The 24,826-nt window shown below is 40.6% G+C and overlaps 1 protein-coding gene across 1 annotated transcript in view; it reads left to right on the forward strand.

Annotated features, from left to right (window-relative positions):
- CNTNAP5 (contactin associated protein family member 5) overlaps nt 1-18,629 on the forward strand; it is a 491,198-nt gene extending 472,569 nt beyond the window's left edge. Inside the window, exons 23-24 of the mRNA XM_020805439.3 lie at nt 12,359-12,430; nt 14,988-18,629. Of these exons, the coding sequence (XP_020661098.3) occupies nt 12,359-12,430; nt 14,988-15,184 (269 nt within the window). The 3' untranslated portion in view covers nt 15,185-18,629. The remainder of the gene's footprint in view (nt 1-12,358; nt 12,431-14,987) is intronic.
- Nucleotides 18,630-24,826: the final 6,197 nt, after the last annotated feature.

Below are 24,826 nucleotides of genomic sequence, written 5' to 3' on the forward strand. Positions count from 1 at the left end.
TCCAGTTTACATGCTTCTTTATGTGGCCAGGTTATCCCATTCCAGCTATTACTTGTTGAAGAAGTACATCTTGCGATGGGGAAGTGTTTTCAGGGCATGTATAATTAGAATTGCCCCCACCACACACACAGATGTTATTCTAAACTAGCCTTTCCCAGCTGGGCATCTGCTGCCAGATATTTTGACTTGCAATTTCTATCATTCCAAGCTAGGATGACACTGGTGGAAATGTACTTTTATTTCCATTCTGTCATATCTTCACTCATTACTTGTACAGGCTTTCTCCTCCTCACCTTGTTCTCCACAGAGTAACGGTGGGTTGTTCCCAAGAGATGATTGCCTCACAAGTCTTGGCTGATTAATAGCACAGAAATAAAAGGGTTAATACCACCAAGTGTCAATGGATCTACATGAAATCTTCATAATTTTATTCACCCATGACCGGAGGGGCAGACATGTGTATTTCAATAATATATCCCACTTAATCAACTATCCCATCATATAGCAAAATACCTTTGATTGGGGTTAGAGCAACCAGTAAAATACTGTACCATATGAATTTAGCCTCTTAAGCATGACCTTTATGATTTCAAGGGTCACATGCATATTAAAATGAGAGCACCAGTATGTCTTAAGTAAAACTGTTGCTTTCATCACATTCAGAAATTAAATGGCCTCTGCTGCAGTGGTTTTTCTGTCACTGGCCATCTGCTTTTCTGAAGTCAATACCTCTGTGTGCTTTCCCCAGTCTTATTTTTAATTGAGTGAAACATAATTCTAACAAATGCTAAGTTCTACTGATTTGAATTCTGGAACACATACATACATAATTGAGAGCTGCTTATCTTTAAAAAAATCAGTGTGTCTCTATTTAAATAGCTACATAAAATGAACTGAAGGCATATTCAAATTAGCTACAAATGTTTGTAAGAGATAGTGTGGTGTAATTGACAGAGTTAGACTGCGGTCACATTGGCAATAGGAACCACATTTAAGCATCATTTAAATAGATTTAGATTTTATCATTCACATAACAACAAGGGTGAAATATATGCATCACTTCATCCGTATGTTCGACGTTATAACCACCTACCCCATTCTGTCCATTTGGCTGATGAAATGGACAGCAGAGCAGCAGAAAATTAGTGGGAGCAGAACTGACACAGAGCATTGTATCTGGACATAGGAGTCTGCACACCAGGAGCATTGTCCTTCAAAGCAGCCTTCCTCCACTTCTCATTTTTTTTTTCCCCAGCATTAATTGGTTGGGGACATGTCTCCGGTATTTCCCCCATGGTTTCTAGTGACTATTATGACACTTGGTAGCACCTTCTAAATTGTCAATTTATCAATGCATCAGTTACTTTTGGGGGGGGGGAAGAAAGTTGTAGGGTTTTTTTGGGCTGTTTGGCCATGTTCTGGAGGTTTTTCTTCCTAACGTTTCACCAGTCTCTGTGGCCGGCATCTTCAGAGGACAGAAGCTAGAACTCTGTGTTCTGGTGAGTTCTAGCTCCTGTCCTCTGAAGATGCTGGCCACAGAGACTGGTGAAACGTTAGGAAGAAAAACCTCCAGAACATGGCCAAACAGCCCAAAAAACTTACAATAACCATTTGATTCCGGCTGTGAATGCCTTCAAGAAAATTCAAAATCTCTAGGAACAATATGCTCATAAAACAGGAGCAGCACAGTAGGTGCCAAAACCAGTTTAAATCACCAGAAATAAATTGATTTCCATTCGTTGCATGTGAACTTAGCCATCAGTGTAAATACCATGCGACTTAAACCTGATTTTTGAAAAGCCTGAACAGAAATCAATTCAAATTGCGAGTGTGACCACAGCCCTAGACTAGTGCTCAGGAGGCCTGTGTTCAAATCTTTGCTCAGCCATGTAACTATATAGGGAAGCAGCTATGATAAACCACACCTTGAAGATTTTATGTACTTTGAAGCCTCTAGTAGGGTCACCATAAGTTGAAAGTGACTTGGTAGCACACAACAGTAATAATGTTTGTTTGTTCACATGTTCAGACAACCTCATATCTTAACAATATCTGGAACCTTCCGGACAAAATCCATGTCACTGGCCCCCAAATCCTATCTCTTTTTGATATCTTAGCCATGTTTGCTGCCACTCAGTTACTAATTTGAAGGGCAAAATAAGGCCATAGAATGTGCACCAAAATGTCTGTATTTCCCTTCAGAGAAGAATTATGGAGCGTGTGGCTTAAGTTTTTAAAATTCAGAATAGTTTAGACCAGTCACATAAGTATAAAACCTTATAAAACCTTATAATTTCTAACTTTCAATATTCCATTGGAACATGTTGGCATACATACAGCTAGGAGCTACTATCTAATTGGTATTTAACTTCTGCAATCAAAGTATTGCTACCCAGAATTTTGCTATTTGACAGGAGATCTGCATATCAACATCTGAGAGAAAGAACTCAAGCCTATTTCCCTCTGAACGTCCTGGGATTCTATCTATTAAGGGGGTAATAGTCTCTTTTCTCACTGCTTCATACAATGGGCAGGTGAAGAACATATGCTGTATGGTCTCGATCTCCCTCAGGTGGCAGGAGCATAACCTTTCAGCAAAAGGGGTATTTTTATGGCTTACGTTTTGTTTCACACTGGAGAATAAAGTTAGGTTTTTGATTTGTTTTGTTTTTTGTGATCCTCAGCTTCAATACTGGGCACCTCATGTCAGTATATACTGTTTGCAGTATCCTCTGAATGACCTGAGTCCGAACCAGATTCATCCCATAAGAATTTTACTCCTTCTCTGTCAGTTTGATAAAAAAGAAATTCCATCAGGAAAGAATTTCAGAGCAGAAGAAATTTTGGAGAAATTCTCATGGGTGAAGCTCAAGATTCTTGTTCTTACCTTTCTTTTCAGATGGCTGAGGAGGATGTGTGTACATGTCTTATCTTCCATGGTGCAATTACCCTTGTGACAGCCAGCTCCCACCACCACCTTCCCAGACCTCAATTAAAGTAGGAAAGATGTCATAAAGTAACTCCTCCTGCAAGGTTTTTTAAAATCAGGAAGAATAGATAGCCAAGGAAGTGACAGAGTGATGAACAGATATGTCATAGGATAGAGTAGAGAGAGATACAGGACCTTCGGGCAAAAATTTATCCAAATGCATTCTGAAGGGCCCTGAATAAAATGGAAAGATATAGTTTTTTTTTAAATGGGAAATTAGAAGACAGATTATAACACAACACTAGTTTCACATTTTTCCTGGAGCTTGACACAACATTGCCATTCCCCATACCCACAAAAGAGGTTGTTGTATTATAAGCATCTGCAGCAGGGCTGAAAGGTATTATCCAAAATGGATCTCTCAAAAAATAAAACATTTCAAAATACTGAGGAAGGTCCTGAACCCTGAAGACTCACAAGTGCTGAGCTCAGATGTCAGAGAAGACATTTCTTCTGAGGCACATTCTGAAAAGGCAATGTTTCAGAACTATTTCCACTTTTTCTCCACCATCTTGGTACCTGATTCCCCTGTTTCTACCCTACTAGAATCCTGCAGAATGCCACTAGGTGGAAGGCATTGTCAAAGAAGCAAAATGGTGGCCAGGCTGTCAAAACAGTTGCTTTTACTCCACTTGTAGAGGCAGTTCAAAAAATGAAGATATTTCGGAAGAAAAGAGCAAAGCTGTGCCATCACCACTAGGAATGGTGAGCCTTACATCTGAGCATTTGTTAAAGAGCTTCTCCTTCCTTTGGAGAAATTCAAGGAGAATGTCCCTCCAATTTCTCTTCTCAAAAAAGGATGGAGAATTTCTAAAGGTCATTTGTGCAGGGCTATAGTACAAACAGAAGGCTCAGTGAAATAGAAGATATGAAGATACACAAAGAGAAACACAGCTACAGAGTACTTGGCTGATCAGAACTCTTAACTTGTGTCAAACTCCAGGAAAAATGTGAAACTACAGGAAGCAAAAAGTACAAGCCACACTTTGTTGCTAGGCAACATCACTTTATCCTTGTACCCAAGGATGGTGATTAGTTCTTTTCTTCAAATGACCTCTACTAGTACCTGTACTAATAGCTCACTCTGCCTAAGAAAAAAAACAACCCTTTTAAATGTACATTTTCAGGAGTGATTTCCTTCCTGTTGCTATCCTTCTTCACATCATGGGACTGATCCTTCTGGGGAAACAACAGTGTTCCCAAAGTCTGTGGCCTCATAATTTGGACTGAGTGTGTGAGCAGTTTCCTAACATTCCCCTTTTTGGTAAAATGAATGTGAAAACCATGAAAGATACAGCTTTGAGAAAGAAAAGAAGCTCAGTTAAGATTAGAGTGCCACAAAGTATTCTAATTTTTATTTTTTTAAAAAAACATGTTGTATAGTACATCTAGACCCGTGGTTCTTAACCTTTGTTACTCAGATGCTTTTGAACTGCAACTCCCAGAAACCCCAGTCAGGACAGCTGGTGGTGAAGGCTTCTGGGAGTTGCAGTCCAAAACTCCTGAGTAACCCAAGGTTAAGAACCAGTGATCTAGCCTATATAATCCAAACATCATTTTTGTGAGTGGTGGGAAGAACCAAACTCTCCTTGAAAACAGAACCAACATGGAAATTGTACAAAATAGTATCTGGAGAAGCAAGGGCATACGTAGAACAGAGATACTGGCTTGAGTCCAATGTGATTTTTTCATCACCAGCAAATGCTTGAGGGAGGAGTCACCCACTTTCCCTGCATCCCCTCTGGCAGTGGTTTGAGGGACCCTCATAGCAATGTGGGATATGATCCAGAACAGTATTTCACAACCTGAGAGTCTTGACACCCAAGGGGACCAAAAAGTATTTCTGGGAGGTCACAGGTCACTTTATGTCAAATAATTTCTTCCTTGACCTTTCAGAGTGGGATATTAAAGTTAGTGTGCATTGTATTTATGAGAAACAGGCCCTTTGGAGGAGAAAGACCCCTTTGGAGGAGAAAGACGCCTCTACTTTCTGAGAAGGCATAACTTTATCCCATTAAACATGCCTTTTCATACGAACATGGTGGGGGTAGGGATCACAGGTTACTTGGCCATGACTTGAAAAAGGTGGGGAACCACTGATCTAGAAGGTAGGAAAAACGAGCAAAAAACAGGTGCTCCGGCGAAGCATTTCAAAGTAGTGTTGCTTAATGTAGTAAGTCATGCTAGATTGGGCATACTGAATCCATGGAGGTTTGGCAAATCATCTCCTCTGAAAGGTGCATTGATTCCAATGGTCCTACTGTAGTTGTGACTTCCTTTAGCACAGCAAGTCATAAATGGAGTAAGTCCATTTAAATAACAGCTGACTCACCACATCCCCACTGATTCAATGAGTCTACACTAGTGTGACTTAACACACTAAGCAACAGGATTTCAGTCACTGTGTACAAAAAGAAAAGTGTGCTTTTCCTGTAAATTTTATTTCTTTATAGCAGCATTAATTTCTTAAAAAGATACCCAAGCTCTGTTCAATTTAAAATGTAGAATTAAAAATGTGGATGGCATTTAAGGCCATGCTAAATGGTGCTAAATCAATGATGAATGGCTTGCCTGCATGAGTGATGTGAAAAATCTCTCAGTCTTGATTTTATTATGTTTCTTCCAGTCTTGCCTGCATTTGCTATCCATCCTTATTGCACATCAGGTTGGGAAACATGGAAGAGGGTACACATTTTTCATATACTGTAACATTTTAATCCGTTCTCTTAAAATCTGAATTTCCCCCATTGACTAGGATGTGTATGTGTGTGTTTTCTAAACATATACATTTTAATCTACACATTTTTCGAAAAGGAAATCAAGTCTTGGGTAGCTAGTTCATAATGGTAGGAAAACAAAAGACATATGCACAGCCATAGGAAGGCACTCACAAATCATGAATTGAATGACATATATATTTTTAAATCACTTAAATGTGATTTAAATCACTTAAATGTGATTTGATCTGTCAAATTGCTATTCTGTTCCAGACTGAACCGTAATCCAAGGGTGTAATCAGAACTCCACAGACAGAAAATAGAAAGCTAATTTCATTAGGCATCCACCAGTCTCAGGAGACTATGGTAACGTGCTCTGTATGGAGAACTTGGAACAGCATCTAGTGTGGCTGAGGAGGTCAATTCGAGAGTGACAATCCCTTCCACATTGAAGACAAATCCAATCTGTCTCCTGTCCAGCTCCCTGATTTTGCTGCTTTTGTGACTTCCTCTTTGCCTCAGCCTGCTGGACAAGGGTCTCTTCAAATTGGGAGAAGCCGTGATGCAACGCCTGCCTCCAAGCTGAACGCTCAGATGTCAAGGTTTCCCATCTGTTGAGGTCCATTCCTAAGGCCTTCAGATCCCCCTTGCAGATGTCGTTGTATCGCAGCTGTGGTCTCTCTCTGGGGCGATTTCCCTGCACTAATTCTCTACAGGAGATCCTTTGGAATCCAACCATAAGCCATTCTCATGACATGCCCAAGCCAATGTAGATGTCACTGTTTCAGTAATGTATATATGCAAAACATTCTAGCTCATTGTAGGACTACTTGGTTTGGAACTTTGTCCTGCCAGGTGATACCAAAAATGCATCGGAGACAATGCATATAGAAGGTAATCAGCTTCATCTCCTGCCATGCACAAAGGGCCCAGGACTCGCTGCAGTACAGGAGTGTGCTCAGGACACAGGCTCTATAGACCTGGATCTTGGTATATGTTGTCAGCTTCTTATTGAGCCATACTCTCTTTGTGAGTCTAAAGAACATGGTAGCTGCTTTGCCAATGCATTTATCCAGCTCAACATCTAGAGAGAGAGTGTCAGAGATCGTTGAGCCAAGGTACACAAAGTTATGAACATCCAATTCTTTTATGGAGATGGTAATAGAGGGCCCTTGAGTTGTGTTTTCTTCAGGCTGATTGTTAGTCCAAAGTCTTGGCAGGCCTTGCTAAAATGATTCATGAGTTGTTGTAGGTCTTCAGCAGAGTGGGCAACAATGGCTGCATCATCTGCGAAGAGGAAGTCCCATATGCATTTCAGTTGGACTTTGGTCTTCATTCTCAATCTAGAGAGATTAAAGAGCTTTCTATCTGATCTAGTCTGGAGATAGACACTTTCTGTTGCAGTTCCAAAAGCATACTTCAGTATGACAGCAAAAAAATCCCAAAAAGGGTTGGTACGAGGACACAGCCCTGTTTCACTCCGCTTCGGATGTCAAAGGGATCTGATGTTGAGCCATCAAAAACTACAGTGCCTTTCATTCCCTCATGGAAGGACCTGATGATGTTAAGGAGTTGAGCTGGACATCCTTGCCAGAGGCGAAGGAATCCAATGCCACTTGTATTTCTGCTAAGGTTGGTTCGCTGTCCAACTCTTCCAAGATAGGCAGGCACTCAATGTTATTTAATGCTTCTTTGGTTACTACATTCTCTCTGGAATATAGCTCAGAGTAGTGCTGCACCCAGCATTCCATCTGCTGTGCTCGATCGTGGATGATCACACCTGTAGCAGACTTCAAGGGAGCAGATTTCTTCTGTATTGGACCTAAAGCCTGCTTGATATCGTCATACATTCCTTTGATGTTACCTGTGTCTGCTGCTATCTGTATCTGAGAGCACAGCTGAAGCCAATAATTGTTGGAACATCTCCTGGGAGCCTGTTGAACTTGGCTATGAGCAGCTCAAAGAGCTTGCAAGTTATACTCGCTAGGACAGTCTTTGTATGCTGCTAGAGCTCTCCTCTTATCCTCGATGGCTGGCATCAACTCCTCCAAATGGGCTTCGAACCAGTTGGCCATCTTTTTGGTCTTCTTGCCAAAGGTGGACAAGGCAGTGTTATACACACGTTCTTGAAATGTTCCCATCATTCAGGTGCATTTGCATCAGCTGGACCTGGAAGAGTTTCCTCAAGTGCTTGGGCAAATTCCTCCACTTTACTTTGATCGCGAGTCTTGCTGATGTCTTCCTTCCTTTTTCGTATGATATAATCTCTTTGTTTGCAGTTTTACTCTACTACACACCAGGGCGTGATCGGTATTGCAATCAGCACTCTGGTAGCTGCGTGCAATCGTAATACTAGGAAGGCTAGAACCTCTAGTGAGGATCAAATCGAGCTGATGCCAATGCTTGGATCTTGGATGTCTCCAAGAAACTGTGTTGAAGCTTCGTATTAAAGAATGTGTTGCTGACACAAAGACCATAATAACTGCACAACTCCAGCAAGCGTTGGCCATTTTCAGTGAACTTTCCAATGCCTAGACAAGTGGGCCAAGAATTGTGATCAGCACCAACTCTAGCATTATAGTCTCCGAGAGTGAACAATGCTTCTCTTTCAGGGACTTTTTTGATAGCAGCTGCCAGATAGTCATAGAATTTGTCTTTCTGTTCGCAAAGGCTTTCACGGTCGGGATCTAATGGTTGTTGTGGGTTTCTTGGGCTCTTTGGCCCTGTTTTGAAGGTTGTTTTTCCTAACGTTTCACCAGTCTCTGTGGCCGGCATCTTCAGAGGACAGCACAGAGTGAAACGTTAGAAAGAACAACCTTTAGAACACGGCCAAAGAGCCCAAAAAATCCACAACAACCAATTTGTCTTTCACTTCTGTACTGGATGACAGTGTTGGTGCATATGCACTAATGAGGGTGACTGGTCCTGCTGATGAGTAGAGCTGCAGAGACAGGATTCTTTCACTCCCCACAGTAGGTAGAACAATGGATTTCAGAAGAGTATTTCTTACTGCAAAGCCAACACCATATTCCCTGGTTTCATTCAATGGTTTTCCCTGCCAAAAGAATGAGAAGTTTTTTGTTTTTTTGACAGATCCCAATTCTGGCAGTCTCGTCTCTTGCAGAGCAACAATGTCCATCTGCAGTCTACTCAGTTCCATGTAAATGACAGCTGTCTTGCGCACATCGTCTATTTCCTGCAGGTCGTCAGAAAAGCCATAGTCAGAAAAGCCAGGGGTCATTGTCCGTACATTACGGGTGCCCAGCTTTAGAGCAGAAGTTTTCTAACGATTGTTGCATGGTACACAGTTATCGATCTGCTTGTCGGGTTTGACCCTAAACCCCACGCACCCCGTGAAGTTAACAGACCGTGGCGAGGTAGCACCTTACTGGCTGGGGGCTGCCCAGCTTAAGGCGGGCGGTATCTACCTAGTGAGGTGCAATGACCTCTCCCACCATCAGAAGTAGCCCCTGGCGTCATGCTCTATGCCAATCAAGCAAAGACTTTTAACCGGTAACTGCTACTTCCCGTGTTGTTTTGACACTGTATGCGAAGCTGGAGTGTCCTCTCCAGAGCACGAAGCCTGGGTAAAATAATATGGAGGATAGGCTGTTACCCAAGCAGCAAATCCCCCCTCTCCACGTTGCTGAAATAGTCCAGTGGAAAGGCAAGAGCCAATACAACTGGTTCCAGCGATGTTGCAAGAGTTGACAGAATGACACAAACTGGCTCCGGGACTCCGGCTCCGGATTTTGCCTCAAGGTTAACTCCTGAAGCCTTTTCCATCAGTGGATATAGCCGCAACACAGTGGAGGTTTGAAATCGGAGTTTTCCTTCTCCTAGATGGGCTGTCTTCCAGGGCTGACGAGCCCCACCTACCTGGCCTGCTCTCTAATAGTGCAGAAGTATGATCTGGCCCTTTAGGCACACACTCCTGCTCATCCTCCTTTAAAGCTGAAACCCCACCCTCAGGCCATGTGGTCAGGGGAAACAGAGGTCCGCCTTGAAAAAATACCCCACCAAAATGTCTGCCCAAACAGTATTTGCAATTTACACACAAGGTTTCCCTGCCACTGAAGTGGACACAATCACAGCACATCCCTGACAGGACCAGGATAAAACAACGGGAGATTGTTATGAACAGGGAAAGAAAAGGCAGGTTTTTCTATCTTCCTTCCTCATTTTAAATTCCCTCCATGAACCAAATGTGATTACTTATTGTGGATTGCAAGTCACTAGGTAATACGGATCTCACTCTTCAATTGTTGATTCTCCACTTCCACTCCCTAGACAGGTGTTGACAGCTTGACATGTTCCCATTTTGTGCCACCACTGAGGTGAAGTTAAAATGCAATCATATGGGAGAGGATAAATGTGGGAGAATTCAACAGTTTACAGCCAATCAGAGTGTTTTGTCACAAAGTGAGGAATCAAATCATCATGTTGCTGCTGAAGCCGGTAGAATTGTTTGTATTGCAAGCACATCTGCAGGACACCTATTTGCTATTCCGCCATCAGTTCTGTGAAATTATTATGTAACCAAATACCTCTCAGGAAAAAAAAAGCTACCACAGAGACATTCCTAAGCATTCAGTCCTTCAATTTTCTAATAGGAAAATTATGTTCATCTTTACTTCGAAGTAAATTTCACTGTTTTCAGGTGAGCTTGATCTCAGGGAAGTGTGAGCAGCCTCGAAACATCAGCCTTGCAGTATGATTTGGTTCACTTCCATTCTCATTGTGTGTCTGGTTTTTGCTGATACTTTTGAAGAGGGGGGAGGAAAACCCCACCTGTTTTCTTATCTCTTAATTTGTTTCTCTCCTGATATGGAGTCACATTTGTGTTAATTGCATATGTTACAAAAAGTAGAAAGAAGAAAATATAGCATTGGTAGCCCAGCAGTTTGTTTTGCTTCAAGAAATTTCAAATGTTTTCCATTCTAACCAGAAATCTTACCTGTAATCATTCTCAAATAACTGTTGTGGTCAGGTGATCTAAGTTTCATTTTTCCAACCAACTGCTGAATAATTCAGTGGTTTAGGTATCTGGCTGCAAAGCCAGAGGTTGGGAGTTCAATTCCTCACTGTGCCTCCTTCACAGGGGCTGAGCTCAGTGATTCATAGGGTCCCTTCTAGCTCTGCGGTTCTAAAATTCTTATTCTTATTTGGCTTTGCTCATCTTTTGTAGTAGTAGTAGTAGTAGTAGTAGTAGTAGTAGTAGTAGTAGCAGCAGCAGCAGCAGCAGCAGCAGCAGCAGCAGCAGCAGCAGCAGTAATAGTTGCTATTTTTTTGACTTATATATGACTCTTTAGTGCTAGAGTTCTCTCTGGGTGGTTTACAACATAATAATACAAACAACAGGTTGCCCCCCCTCCCAGTTATCAGAGTACTCATTTTACTGAGGAATAGAAAGCTGAATCAACTGTGAGCTAGCTACCTGAACCTCTTGGGACTGAACTCAGGTTGTGGGCAGAGGCTTGACTGCAGTACTGCAGTTTAATCACTGTTCATGGGGCTCATATCAGCCACAGGGCTCATAGTATAGTGCTTCCACCATCAAACCCCAGGATAAACCAGTGTTCAGTTCCATGCAACAGCATTCTGAATTATGAACCGAAGCCCATGCAACAACATCCTAGACTTTAAATACTCTCTGAATAGAGACAATATAGAAAGATATTTGTCCTTCAGATGGAAAGAGCTTATAGGTTTATCTGGCATGTGGGCCAGTAACTCCCATTCCTCCTAGAGAAGAATATCAGTTGGAACAACACATAACATTTTCTTTTGCATGCTGTAAATGTACAGTGGTGCCTCACTTAGCGATGTTAATCCGTTCCGGAAAAAAACATTGCTAAGTGATTTAATCGCTAAGCGATTTTAAAAAGCCCATAGGAACGTATTAAAATGCATTTAATACGTTCCTATGGGCTAAAAACTTACCTTAAAGCGAAATTCCTCCATAGTGGTGGCCATTTTGGGTGCCTCTACAGAGAGGCAAAAGAGCAGCGGCCATTTTGTTTTTGCGGCGGCCATTTTGGAATCACCGATCAGCTGTTTAAAAAAGTTCGCTTTGCCACGATCGCTCCCCCGTGATCATTGCAAAGCGAATTTTAGCCATAGAGGACATCGCTAAGCGAGCGCTCCAGCGATGGCCAAAAGTCCATTGCAAAGCAATTTCATCACTCAATGGAGCGATCGCTAAGCGAGGCACCACTGTATTTAGTGTCCCTTCAGTAATCTCTCTCTTCACAGAACATAAGCATGTTCTCCTTTTTGAAAGGAAAAAAGTGGTTCATATGCAAAAACTGGCCTGAGGGACAAATGATAGTTAGGCTTCCTTTAAAACCTTAAGCATTTCACTGTAAAGGAAATCTATCATGATGGTTCTTCATAATTAAAAACCAACTGAAGGGGGAACATTAGACACAACTATCTCTAATATAAAAGATATAAGATATCTCCAGCAATGCCATAAATGTCATTTAAGCATGGTAACTTCTAGATATGGATCCACTTAGATGTTTCAATGTGATTAGCTCTCTGCTGTCAAGAAGGCATTGCACATGGCTAACTTGCAGAAGTCTAAAGCTTGGGGGAACATGTTTCATGCCCAAAATAAATCTTCTTTTGTGTTCTTAATGAATTGCAGATCCATTTGGGAAAGATGATGAGAGAGAGCCACTCACCAATGCTGTCAGGAGTGATTCAGCTGTCATTGGAGGTAAATTTCTCTCCCCCACCCCGGCAAAAGAAGATAGTTGATTGGCAGAGGGTTAATCATGCATAGTATTAATTCTTACATGGTTTCTGTTCTGTGTGGTTCTTCCTATACAATCTCCTCCATGTACTGATCAAATATATAATTCACACAATTTTTATATCAAACTATGTTTCACACCATTGTCTTATCCTTTAACACTCTTGAAACACCCCTACAATATATTTCTGTTCTATCTTTACTATCTGTTACAGTAATACAGTAATTCTAGAATACTACAGTATATCACAGAAGTGAGTATACCCCCTCAGCGTGTAGTACAATTCCAGCATGAGTACAACGCTGGAATGGACCTCAACAGATGGGAAACCTTGACATCTGAACGTTCAGCCTGGAGGCAAGCGGTGCATCATGGCCTCTCCCAATTTGAAGAGACACTTGTCCAGCAGGGCAAGGCAAAGAGGCAGACCCGAAACCAGCAAAATCAGGGAGCTAGACAGAGGACAGATTGTATTTGTCTTCAGTGTGGAAGGGATTGTCACTCTTGAATTGGCCTTCTCAGCCACACTAGACACTGTTCCAAGTCCTCTATTTAGAGCTCGTTACCATAGTCTCTCGAGACTGAAGGATGCCTAATCTAAGAGTACACCCCCTCACATTTCATAAATATTTTAGTATATGTTTTCATGTGTCAACACTGAAGAAATGGCACTTGGCTATAATGTAAAGCAGTGAGTATACAGCTTGTATAACAGTGTAAAGGTGCTGTCCCCTGAAAATAACGCAACACACGGCCATTAATGTCTAAACCGCTGGCAACAAAAGTTATACAAGCTCTATACTCACTGCTTTACATTGTAGCCAAGTGTCATTTCTTCAGTGTTGTCACATGAAAAGATATGCTCAAATATTTCTGGAATATTTCTGAAGTGTGCTCACTTCTGTGAGCTACTATATATGGTCCTCAGGTGACTCTGCAGTGTTCAGGAAGAGAAACTTGAGAACACTGCAAAAAAGTGTGTGACAGCTATAGCTCAGTGTACTGTAATAATGGCAATTTCACAGAGCAATCTAGAATCTAGGCAGGCCCTAAGATGGAAAAGGCAGGGGTATCCAAGGCCCCCCTAAACTCACACCTGCAAGCCAGAAGGAAGGGAGGGAGGGAGGAGGAGTGAATTCCCCTTCTGGTTTTCAGACTCCAGCCCCTTCCCCCTTTTTATGATTTTCATCCCAGTGAAACTTATTAAGTACAAATTATGCTGATGTTATCTTCTTCTTATCAGCGTCAGCATGCCAACAGCCCAGAGACAAGGGCTTTTGAAGTTTCTGCTGGGGCTGTGACAGGACGTCTAAACTTGGCTCTCCCATTTCTATCTGTGCCTTCAGAGGGAGAAATCCAAACTGCTCTGGAGCCCTAAGGACATCTTCCCAAGGACAATAGCATTGCCACATTAGTATTTGAAATTGCTAGAGGTAGAACTAAAATATAAAATGTAATTTATAATGCAATCTATACTTTTCCACACATTCAGAATGCTTCTTCACTTCTGAACACTACAGGGGAGAAAAATACAAGTCCAGCCATTTACATTGAGAACATTCTCATGACTTTTGATTTTTTAAAAAACTTTTTTTAAAATTTTGCTAAAAAAATAGAGAACACAGAAAGGATTTTTTAAAAAAACAACAACTATATATCAAAATTCCTCCTACACATGATTTCTTGAAGTTCATCTGCTTCTCTCAACCCAATCCTGTTTTGAAATACAGTTCTGCAGTTCTCAGACCCACTGAGCTTCATAACTGAACAAGGTGAATTAGAATGCCCCTGAGAAAAATATTTCAATTAGCACTGTGATGCTGCACCATCTCAGTTCAGTAGTTGAAGCATTGATTTACAGCTGGATAAGCCGAGGAGAATGGATTTCTTTTTCAAAAATGTTGCATTTATAATTGAGAGCCCAAGCAACTGGACATCTCTATCCACTATTCTGTGAGTGCAGATGCAGTAGTGACAATGAAAGTACAAAAAACTCAATTTGTGTAGGCCTCTTCCCTCTGGTGAAGATTTTCGACTTCCAAAATAACACAAGCAAATTTCCACTTGTCCAGTGTTCTTTCCCCTTGTAAGGGGCAAATTGGGGAAAGGCACCCAGGAAGTTTGGTGTGGGGACGGATTAATCCAAATAACAGAACCAGTGATATCTGTTCTGCTGGCAGGCAGACACCATGGGATACAAAACCTGTCTGATGAAACAGCAGTAAAATTTGCATAAGGACTGTGGTTTTGTACCAGAAGAATTTGCTGAAATTCATTAAGAACAACTGAGGAGCAAACAGAATCACCTCAAACAGCTGTAATTCCACACAGCAACCAAGTATAGTTGATTTAATCCCCTGTGCAGCATAGTTAGAGACAAAAATCTGGATATTATGCACCTAACATGAGTTTTACTGCATTACAGGATCTCTTACATAGTGAAATCTGCATTGACAGTAATTAGCTCCACCCCTTGCTCTTGCTTTTCCCTGATGTATGTATCTTTCCTTTCTTCCTCAGGTGTTATAGCAGTGGTGATCTTCATCATCTTTTGCATTGTAGCCATTATGAGCAGATTTCTTTACCAGCACAAACAAACCCACCGGGGCAGCCAGACAAAAGAAAAAGAATATCCAGAGCACCTTGAGAGTTCTTTTAAGAGAGATATTGACTTACAGAACACAGTGAGCGAGTGCAAACGGGAATACTTCATCTAACAGACTCTCTAGTCCCTTGTTACACTTTGGCATTTGGATGAAGGTGATGATAATGGTGATGAAGAAGATTTTTTTCCCCACCCATCCATTTCTTCGGAATTTCCCCACTTTTTTTTTCCCTTTGGAAAAGACCCACTTTGCACAGAAGAGATTGGTAGCAACTGCAGTGTCTGTGTCTCTTTGCCCAAAGGCACCACCATAGTTAATGCCAAACCACTCAACCTAAATGTTCTACCTAAGTTCTTCATAACATGCATGGTTGACTGTTTAGTTCCTGGGATTTCTGAAATGTTCCTTTCTGGACCCATTGAATTCACCATTTCATGTCGGACCTGAGCGATATATACTAGAGGTAAAGTGTACAAGCTAACTATGTAGCAACACAGCTATTGAAACAAGGTAGTGGGAAAGAATACAACCAATTTATCTTATTATTATTATTTTTTTAAATCTATATGTTTAAGAGGAGCCAAATCCTTTGTTTGCAAACTGGCATAATAATTCTGTTTCATGTTGGTGGTGCTGTATTGATTTTGCGAGCTGAGGAACTGGAGTGACTCTTTTCCTCCATATCCTTTCTTTGCCCTTTTACTGTAACTTTTTGACTAGAAGATCCCCTTTTCTGTTTTCAATGGAACAGCTCTGATGAAAGCAATGCTTCAGATTAGGGCCAGGTTGAAGTGTTCAGCCTGTATAATAGATGAGTATCCCCCTACCCAAGATTTTTAAGATCTTTGGGACTGGGCAAAATTTTACTCCCCCCCCCCCAACACAGAGATAAGGTGAAAGAAAGAAAGAAACCATTGGTCCCATTTCATTTAAAGACAAACAGTACTTTAAAATGCTTCATTATAGCTGAAATCACATTAATTTTCCAGAAACATAACAGGCAGACTTTCATGTTTGAAAAACCTAATTTACAAGTTCCGGAAAATAAAAAAAGCTCTTGCTGTGACAATCATATACAATCAGCACATAAGGAATTCCTTCTTTTAGTTGCAGGTTGTCTGTAGCATATAGTTTTGCCCTCAGCTCAGGGCAGCTATAAGTAGTAATATAGCAATCTTCCTCATCTCATAGTGCTTTCTTTCTTTCTTTCTTTCTTTCTTTCTTTCTTTCTTTCTTTCTTTCTTTCTTTCTTTCTTTCTTTCTTTCTTTCTTTCTTTCTTTCTTTCTTTCTTTCTTTCTCTCTCTCTCTCTCTCCTCTCTCTCTCTCTCTCTCTGCGAATGGTGTTCTGTTAGGATGTATAATCATTCCCATTGGGCCACTCTCTCTACAATGCTGGAGATTGCTCCCTGTTACAGCTCTGCCATAGCTTAACACCTGTGCATCCATGATAAGGCACTTTATAGTCCGTGATAAGCCATGCTCTTCCTCCCAAATATTAGAAATCTCTCCTACCTACAAATCTTCCCTCTTTTCTTATGAAACAAATGGTCCTGTGAAAAGGCCATGGAAGCTTTTTCTGCCCTCCATTTCTCTAAACACACCTTTCAATTGCATCATGCATTTTATGGAGTTATCTAAAGTCATTATCCTTCATTAGCACATGCTATACTAGGCAAAACATGGAAGCTGACATCTTCAGTTCCATGGCTTTAGAAGCTTTCTAGGTGTTAAGACAAACCTATAAAACCTTCAATAAAAATGTTAGCAGTGCAGATTAGAATTAACACCTAAACATAATTAGGAGGAAGGAACCAAATGTTACTACAATTAAATATCACTTCATTTTTAATAAAGTAAAATTTAGACAACAGGATTGTCCTCAGCATCTTTAAAAGCATGCAGAAAGCATGATATAATTGAACATGGCATTAAAGATGCTTTTTCATAGGATGTAGTTTCACATGTGAGATAAGACTTCAAAGGAACATAGTGCTGTGCTGCAAAGCTGCTCTACTTTTTTTTCCCACTATCCTCATTAAACCTAATAGAAAAGAAATTGCTTTAAAAGAAAAGTTTCAAGAAGAAAATTTCAGAAAATTCCATTGGGTGAAGTTTGGAGTTTTTGTGCTGATCTTACACTGTGGCTGAGACTTTATCAGTTTGCTTTTATTGTATAATCGTCCACCTGGCCCCCTGGAGCTTCCACAGCTTTTCAGACTTCACCTAAAGCCCACGGGGAGACGTCCTGAAGTAACATCTTCCATGGGGCTTTTTTATCCCAGGAAGTGCAGACAGTCAGGAGAAAATGTGAAATCTATAAAACAAAGCCACCTTGCAGTACCAGCCACCTTGCAATGAGTAGTAAGGTAAGCTCCAAAATACCAGCCCAAGAAACTCTAAAGAAATTCTAAAATGTCCTGAAAACTAAGTATAAGAATGGAAGCCTCTTTCATGGCAGAATAAACACTGAGAACAACTAGAGGAACTATTTTCAGATGACACTAGTGGGAAGTTTCCTTCTTATTCCCTCTGTGGTCATCAGATTTAAAAGAAGGACAACTCAACCCTAGGCATGGGATAGAAACAGAAGGCTTTCATATATGAAAGTTAAGGGGAAGAGGACCTACCAGCACTCCAATCGAATGGTGGGACCTTCTATGGCCATAAGATGGTGCCACATGTCACTTGCCTCATTAATGGGATACCTAGGATGGGACTTTGGATATAAGGCTATGGGAAGGGGTGGGATTTAACTTGTGGTCCATAACAACCCAAGAGAATTCTGCAACAGTATCGATAGATTTATGAGCCATTCTGCAATAATTTGATATTTCTGGCTGGCAAAATCTGTCAGCATCCATGTTGTCATCTTCCTTTGGGCAGTGTCAGTAGGACTGCAGATTTTAGCTGCTCAGCGTCCTAAAAAAAACATTCGAACTTTGCTTGCCTTGTTGTTGTTTTTTCCGCAGGAACACAGTTCAATCTTTTTTGTACTCCTGGTTTTATTTCATTTTATTTCTTATTGGGTGCTCTGTCTCTGAGGAAAGAAAAGTGCTTCAGTCCTTGGGACTGTTAATGTCTTCTTGCACTCCTTTTTCACAAAGGGGATGTTGTGACTACAGATTCATCTGCCTGGTGTCATAATGTCTATGACATACAGCAAAAGCTGCTTTCCCCAATATATTCCCCAAACATTTGTTCCTCCTTGGCTAGAGACATGTATTATATCCCAGTACAGGAACAGGTAGATCTTCCAATTCCCTTTTGCACATATCAATGATCAAATTGAGCCCACCACCCCAACATACATTTCCAGAGCTTTTGTAGATTAACAGTGGAATTCATGGAAGACACATTGAACGCATCTGGAAAGAAAGCTTAAGGCAATTTGGGACTAAAATTTCCTTTCCAGAGAAAAACATGTACTGTACCTTGAAAATAGTTAGAGAAGACACTTTCCATTCTTGGACCAGTGGCATGATCTGTGCACTGAGCACTCCACTTTATGAAGCACATTTTATTGAATCTAATGATAATGCTATCACCTCAAGCCCCTGCTAATCAGCATGAGCAGATTCCTTAATGTGACAAGGTTAATTCTGATGGCACTCCGCAATGTTACTTCTGTATTTCCCCCTTCAAAGTTCTCTGAGTTATGTTTTAATTACTGGAGCTTGTGGGAAGAGATAAAGATAAAGGGAAAAACCCAAACAAATCTAAGAATTATGGGGCTTTATCTGTATAAAGTATCCACATTTGAATCCTTTTCCTTATATTCACATTTCTCATTATTTATTTTTTCCCTGTTCTTGGCCATCTTCTTTTATATGATTTTACTAACCGGTAGCCATGTGTTCAAAGCATCTGTAATTGCTTTCTGTAGAAAAGAGGAAGGGGAAAGAAGCAAAATTAACATTTTATTTTGATAATTCTCCTCCCCAACATAAAGGATTGTGCCATATTTTCTCCTTATTCGACACAGCTGCTGTAAGTCACCCATTTGCTCTGCTACTTCTGCTTTTCCTCCCCTCAATATAAAAATCAGCCTAAAGCCTAGGAAAGCAGCCCCCCAAGCAGATACAGTGAGGGGATAAAAAGTAATGGTATGGGAAATAAAGCAGAGCTGGATCCTTTCATTGTTCAAGTAATTGACAAGTCTGAGCTGGTTTCTCACAAAATTGTCACATTCTATTAGCTTCATAAAAAATGCATTTTTTTCCTAAAAAGAAAGCAAAATTGCACACATTTCCTCCCAATGCATAATCCATTTTTGGGAACTCAAGTAGATGTGTAAACTTACTTTCTAGTGAATATGCACGGCTATTAATTCAGTCTTTGAAGCTGTTTGCTGCCTGTTTGTCTTATATTGCTTTTACAGAATCTGCATATAAAAATATGACCAAACCTCAGTCATGGCTTCTGAGGAAGAGAAGATGTTATGCTCTCAGATTTAGAGAGGCAGTTAGATTTGACTAGGTTTTCCATTCTGCCTCCTTATCTTAATTGGCTCACTCCACACTGGTGCACTTTGTGTTAATTGGAAGTTTTTTTGTATAGAACAGACACTTATAGAACAATAGAGAACTCAGTTGAGCAGAAGCACTTGGATTTAAGTTTAATTAGCCCTATTGTAATCAATAGGATAAAATCAGTACAAATTCAGTATCCCCTTGTTTCTCTTAGCTGGGTTATAGATGGAGTTGCCCATTTCATTAATGGACATTATATTTCTTGTTTGCTAGCTTGTAGGTGTCATTTTCACACTCATTAAACACAAGCAATACAAGTAACTTTGGAAGGTAACATCTGGATTGACCCTCGAATCTACCAGTTTGATCACTAGTGTTGCTAGGAAGAGTCATCAGTAGTGAGAAACAAAAGCCTGAATTCTGCCTCATCTATCTGTAGACTGATTTCAGATTATGGCATAATCCCTTAAAGCAAAAGCTATTTTGCAGTTCCTCTGACTAAAAATAAATAAATAAATAAATAAATAAAGGAAGGAAGGAAGAAACAAACAAACAAACAAACAAACAAACAAACAAACAAACAAACAAACCACTAACAACAACAGCAATTTTGGCTCCATTTTGGTGTAAGTCAACTCTTTCCAGGGTTTTCCAGGTAGGGAATAATCAGAAGTAGTTGATCATCCCCTTCTTCGAGGAGCCTCCTGGGACTCACGACACGATGGAGTGGACTGAGCCCAAGGCCACACAAGCTGGCTCTTCTCCTGGGAGGCACGGTGCAGAATCAAACTTCCACCCTCTGGCTCCGCAGCCAGGTACCTAAACTACTGAGCTATTCAGCCAGCTAAAGAAACAAAATCAAGAATTATTTAACAATCAAACTAGTTATTAAAGGGAGTGCATTCAGCCAGCTAAAGAAACAAAATCAAGAATTATTTAACAATCAAACTAGTTATTAAAGGGAGTGCATAGGTTACGAGTATACAGTTTTCCCACTTACAGTGGAATTTTCTTAAAGATATGTGCATCACCAATCAGATTTACAATATAACTGTGTTTGCCTTCCAGTGACCAATCATAAGGCAAAGCACACTAAATGCAAGATATGGAGGTGAGGAATATAATGTATGAAAAACAGGCAACTTTCACAACTTGAGAAAACACATTATCTGTCAAAAACATGACAATCATACCACCCAGTCTGATCCATAGTTTGGCTTTGGTAGCCAATCAGATTGAAGTTTCAATCTGAATGGCTATTACTTTAATCAAACATGTCATAGGACTGGAAGCAGAGTTAACCTTCCACCAGCAAGAATTCCCAAATGAATTTTGGGATCCATCCAAACTTTTGGAACATATTCTAAAGGCAAATGGGGGGGGGCTGCAGTGGAAGGGGGAAGGTTAAAAGATCATCTCTTTCCCAAAAGAAAAGTTAACACAGGATTGAAATATGCCATGTATCTCCATAGTTTAGCTCAAATCATTTCTGGATCAAGTTGTTGCTCTGGAAAGTTTTTTTTTCTTTAGATAAGTATCTTCATAAAGTTTGCAGTAGTGGCGTACAACCTCTCTGACCTTGAGGATTGTATCCAATGTCGGCTGGGAGGTTCACTTTTATGTGCATATCTGCCCCCCCATGTGAGCACATAGACATTCTTACCCCCACCTAACATATCTTAGTAGGCTTCTGTTCCCTAGGTTGTGGAGACAGGTAAGCAGGATCCTACCTGGTTTGAGACTCACACGAAAGGAGACAAGAGTTTCACGCAATTAGAGCAGTGGTTCCCAACCTTTTTTTTTTTTAAATCAAGACCCACTTTTATAAGAGCCAAGTAACCTGCAAACCCCGCCTTGCCACATTTGCATTAAAAGGCATTTTTAATTAGGTCAGGTCATCCCTTCTCAGAAAGCAGAGGCTTCTTTCTTCCCCAAAAGACCTGTTTCTCATAAATACACCATGCTAATTTTAATATCCAGCTCTGAATAGTCAAGGAAGGAATTATTTAACAAGGACAACAACACTGGGATTCCCAGTGTGCTGTAGTGTATAGAGTGATGGACTAAGGTCCTGGAGAACAGGGTCAAAACCCCAGTTGGCTATGGAAATTCACTGGGGTTTCCAGGGAGATATTTATGAAATGGAAATGGTAAAACTGCTCCTTAAATATCTCACACACCTATTGGTGTCACTATAATTCAGTTCCAGTTTGACAGCACAAAACACTTAGACAGAACGTATATAAAGCAACTTATGACCTCCACCCAGAAAGCACCCTGCTAGCCCCTTGGGAGACATGACCCCCAGGTTGGGAAATACTGCATAATCTGTATACCTTTGCATTAGAGAGCTACTATCAAAACAAAGTGATGAAAGAAACCTTATCGAGAGCTGTTCCTCCAGGCCTATATAAGCATGGCACTGGTTACCTTCTGCCTTTGTTACTTGCCTGAGATTATCATAGTGGAAGGGCATCTGAAATATGACATCATATTCACCACTTGAGGCTTATGGACCACATTAAGGCCTTGTGGGCCTAAAGTTGTATTTATAGCTGGGACATAAATGGGATGTGCCTTTGACAGCAAACAAAACAAATGCCTTATAAATTCTGTAAAGCTCTCAGAAATCTCATTTTTCCTTGTCAGCCACTGTGCAATTTTGAGATGCACCTCTTAATCAGAAGAATTTAAATCATCTGAAGAACCTCTAAATCATTTCAAAAGAGGTTTGGCTGATTTAGGTGGCAAGGGAACACAAAGCTCCCCCCACCTCCTACCGCCTCCTGGAAGAGGGGATTTTTCCCCCGCAAGGGCACCTTCATAAACTGACATCCTAGTTTGTAAACTTAACTAATATTCTGGAAACTGTATGGTGCTGCAGTATAGGGATGTGATTAAACTCTAGATATTGATTATATATATATTTTAATTTAATATAAACCAATATATCAATGTATGCATCAAAATTCAAATTAAGCCCTTACAACCTTGTCTCAGGTTTACAAGAATGAAACAAACCATAAAATATGTGAAATAATAAGACAAACAGCCACACTCAAGAATCTTTTAAAAATGTAAAGCAGCAGAAATTTGCAGTCAATAAAAAGCTAAGAGAAAAAGAAACATGTGCGAAGCCTACTTAAAAATCACTAATGAAGGGTCATGCATAATTGTCAGGGAAGGAATTCCAAAAATGTGGGGCTAGCACTGAAACGGCCCTATGAGAAGTCATAATGACAGGCTAGACAGCAGAGCTAAGTCCATTCACTCTCAGGCCTGGGCAGGTTCATATTGCTGGAGGTATTCGTTCAAATAAGTAATTCACTCACCAAGAGCCAGCAATGGAAACAAAGCCACATTCTACCACAGTGACAAGTGGCTGCCTCGCTGAAGCCCACATATTCAGTTTCCAACAATGTACCCTGACCTGTGTGGGTTCACTGATGCTGAAGATATCCAATAGGGGTTGGCAGGTGTGATTGAGCCATGATAAATTTGCAGTGTAATAAAAGACAGGTAATATAATTCATTGTCACCTGAAATGCAGTCTTTTTCAGTGTAATTGATTTGCATGCTAAGCTGGCAATTAATTTCCGAACTCATGAGCAATCAACTGACATAACTAAACATGCCCCAGGCTGGAGGCCTGCAAAGTAACTACATTTATTGGAGATTTGACGATTTATCATTTTCTATTATACAGAAAGGAATTATGTGGAAATTATGAGAGCAGAGTCAACTCCTTAGTAGTTCTTTGCTTTAAAAAAAAATCCTTGGCTCTCTGTGATCAGAAACAGATGTTACAGGTAGCCTGTAGTAAGAAGAGGAAAATCCTTAACTAATGGAAGTATCTGTGTATCACAGCTGGAGTTTCTGCCACCTCAGAAGTGTGCAAATTCACTTCATTTAGTACTTGGTCTTTGGGACTTCAGCAGATGATTCCTTTGAAGTTTGATTTGCAAATATGGACAGACTGCTTCAGTCATCTTTCTGCAACATTAATGTGCTTTCAGCTCTAATTACAGGCTATCTCTACTGTCTATCCTAAGCCTGATAGCTTGATAGCTGCAAGTCTGAATTCCAAGATTAATCACTGAAGTAAAACTGCAGGATGATGCATCATCTACCACTGAGATAAAAAAGGTTAAATTAATTAATTACCTTTTGTTCATTGTGAAGAAGATATAGAAACATCAGATTACATTTGTGTTTTGCTATATTTACACTTTGTTAATTTCGCTCCAAAGCAGGAAAGAAGGATGATGGTTGGGACAAGAACAACAACAACAAAAAGACACACCAACTGGGATACTGCTTGAATTTGTAAATTAGTCATTTGGTCCTTTGAGTTGTTCTGATTACACAGAAAGATCAAAAGCAAGGATTGGCATCTGGAGCTGTTGTCACAGCAAATGTTACTATACACAATGTTCCTTTTGTGTTTAAAGATGAAACACTTGAAGGAGGGGCCCCATCATGTAGACATTAAATCAGAGGTGTAAAACATGTGACCCTAGAATTGCACATGACTCTCAACAGCTCCTTGCATGGCACCTGCAAAGCTGGTGAGGCCCTGGGGACTTTTTTGTGCTGCCGAGCTTCCCAGATTGCTATTCACCTCCTGCCTTGCACAGCACATAAACACCTGTCTCAATCAAGGCTACTGGAAGATGGGAATGAGGACAAAGAGGTGGGGAAGCTAAATGTTGAGCGATGTGTGATTCCTGGGCTGCCTGTGCACTGTTGTGCTTATATGCATGCTGAGAGACATGTGCTTCTCTACCTCTACGGACAGAGATATGGGAGTGTGTACAAGCACATGCAATCCGGCTCACATGGTGAATAGGTTGCAGTCCTCTACATCAGTGGTTCCTAATCATGGACTGCAACTTCCAGAAAACTTCTGGGAATTTCAGTCCACAAACACCTCCGTTACCCGTAGTTGAGAACCACTGCTCTACTTTAACCCTGCATATGCATACTCACTCAAGAGTAACACATATTTTAAAAAGTAGCACTTCTGAATAAACATTCATAGGATTATGCTATAAATAGCTATATTCCTGACAGTCATCTGTTGACATTGCTCACATCACTATCAAACTTTGGAGGCTAGAACAGTTCATATCAGGCATAGACAGATCAGGACCTACTAGTAGCTTCTGGGTGATTTGCAGTAAATCAAAATGCTTAACAACAGGAAGCAAAAATGCAAGTAAAAACTCAAGTGTTCCTCTCTGGTAAATAGTTGTCTTTGAACAAGGGTTTATGCAATTCTGA

Source organism: Pogona vitticeps, chromosome 1, assembly GCF_051106095.1.
Source record: "Pogona vitticeps strain Pit_001003342236 chromosome 1, PviZW2.1, whole genome shotgun sequence".
Lineage (NCBI taxonomy): Eukaryota > Metazoa > Chordata > Lepidosauria > Squamata > Agamidae > Pogona > Pogona vitticeps.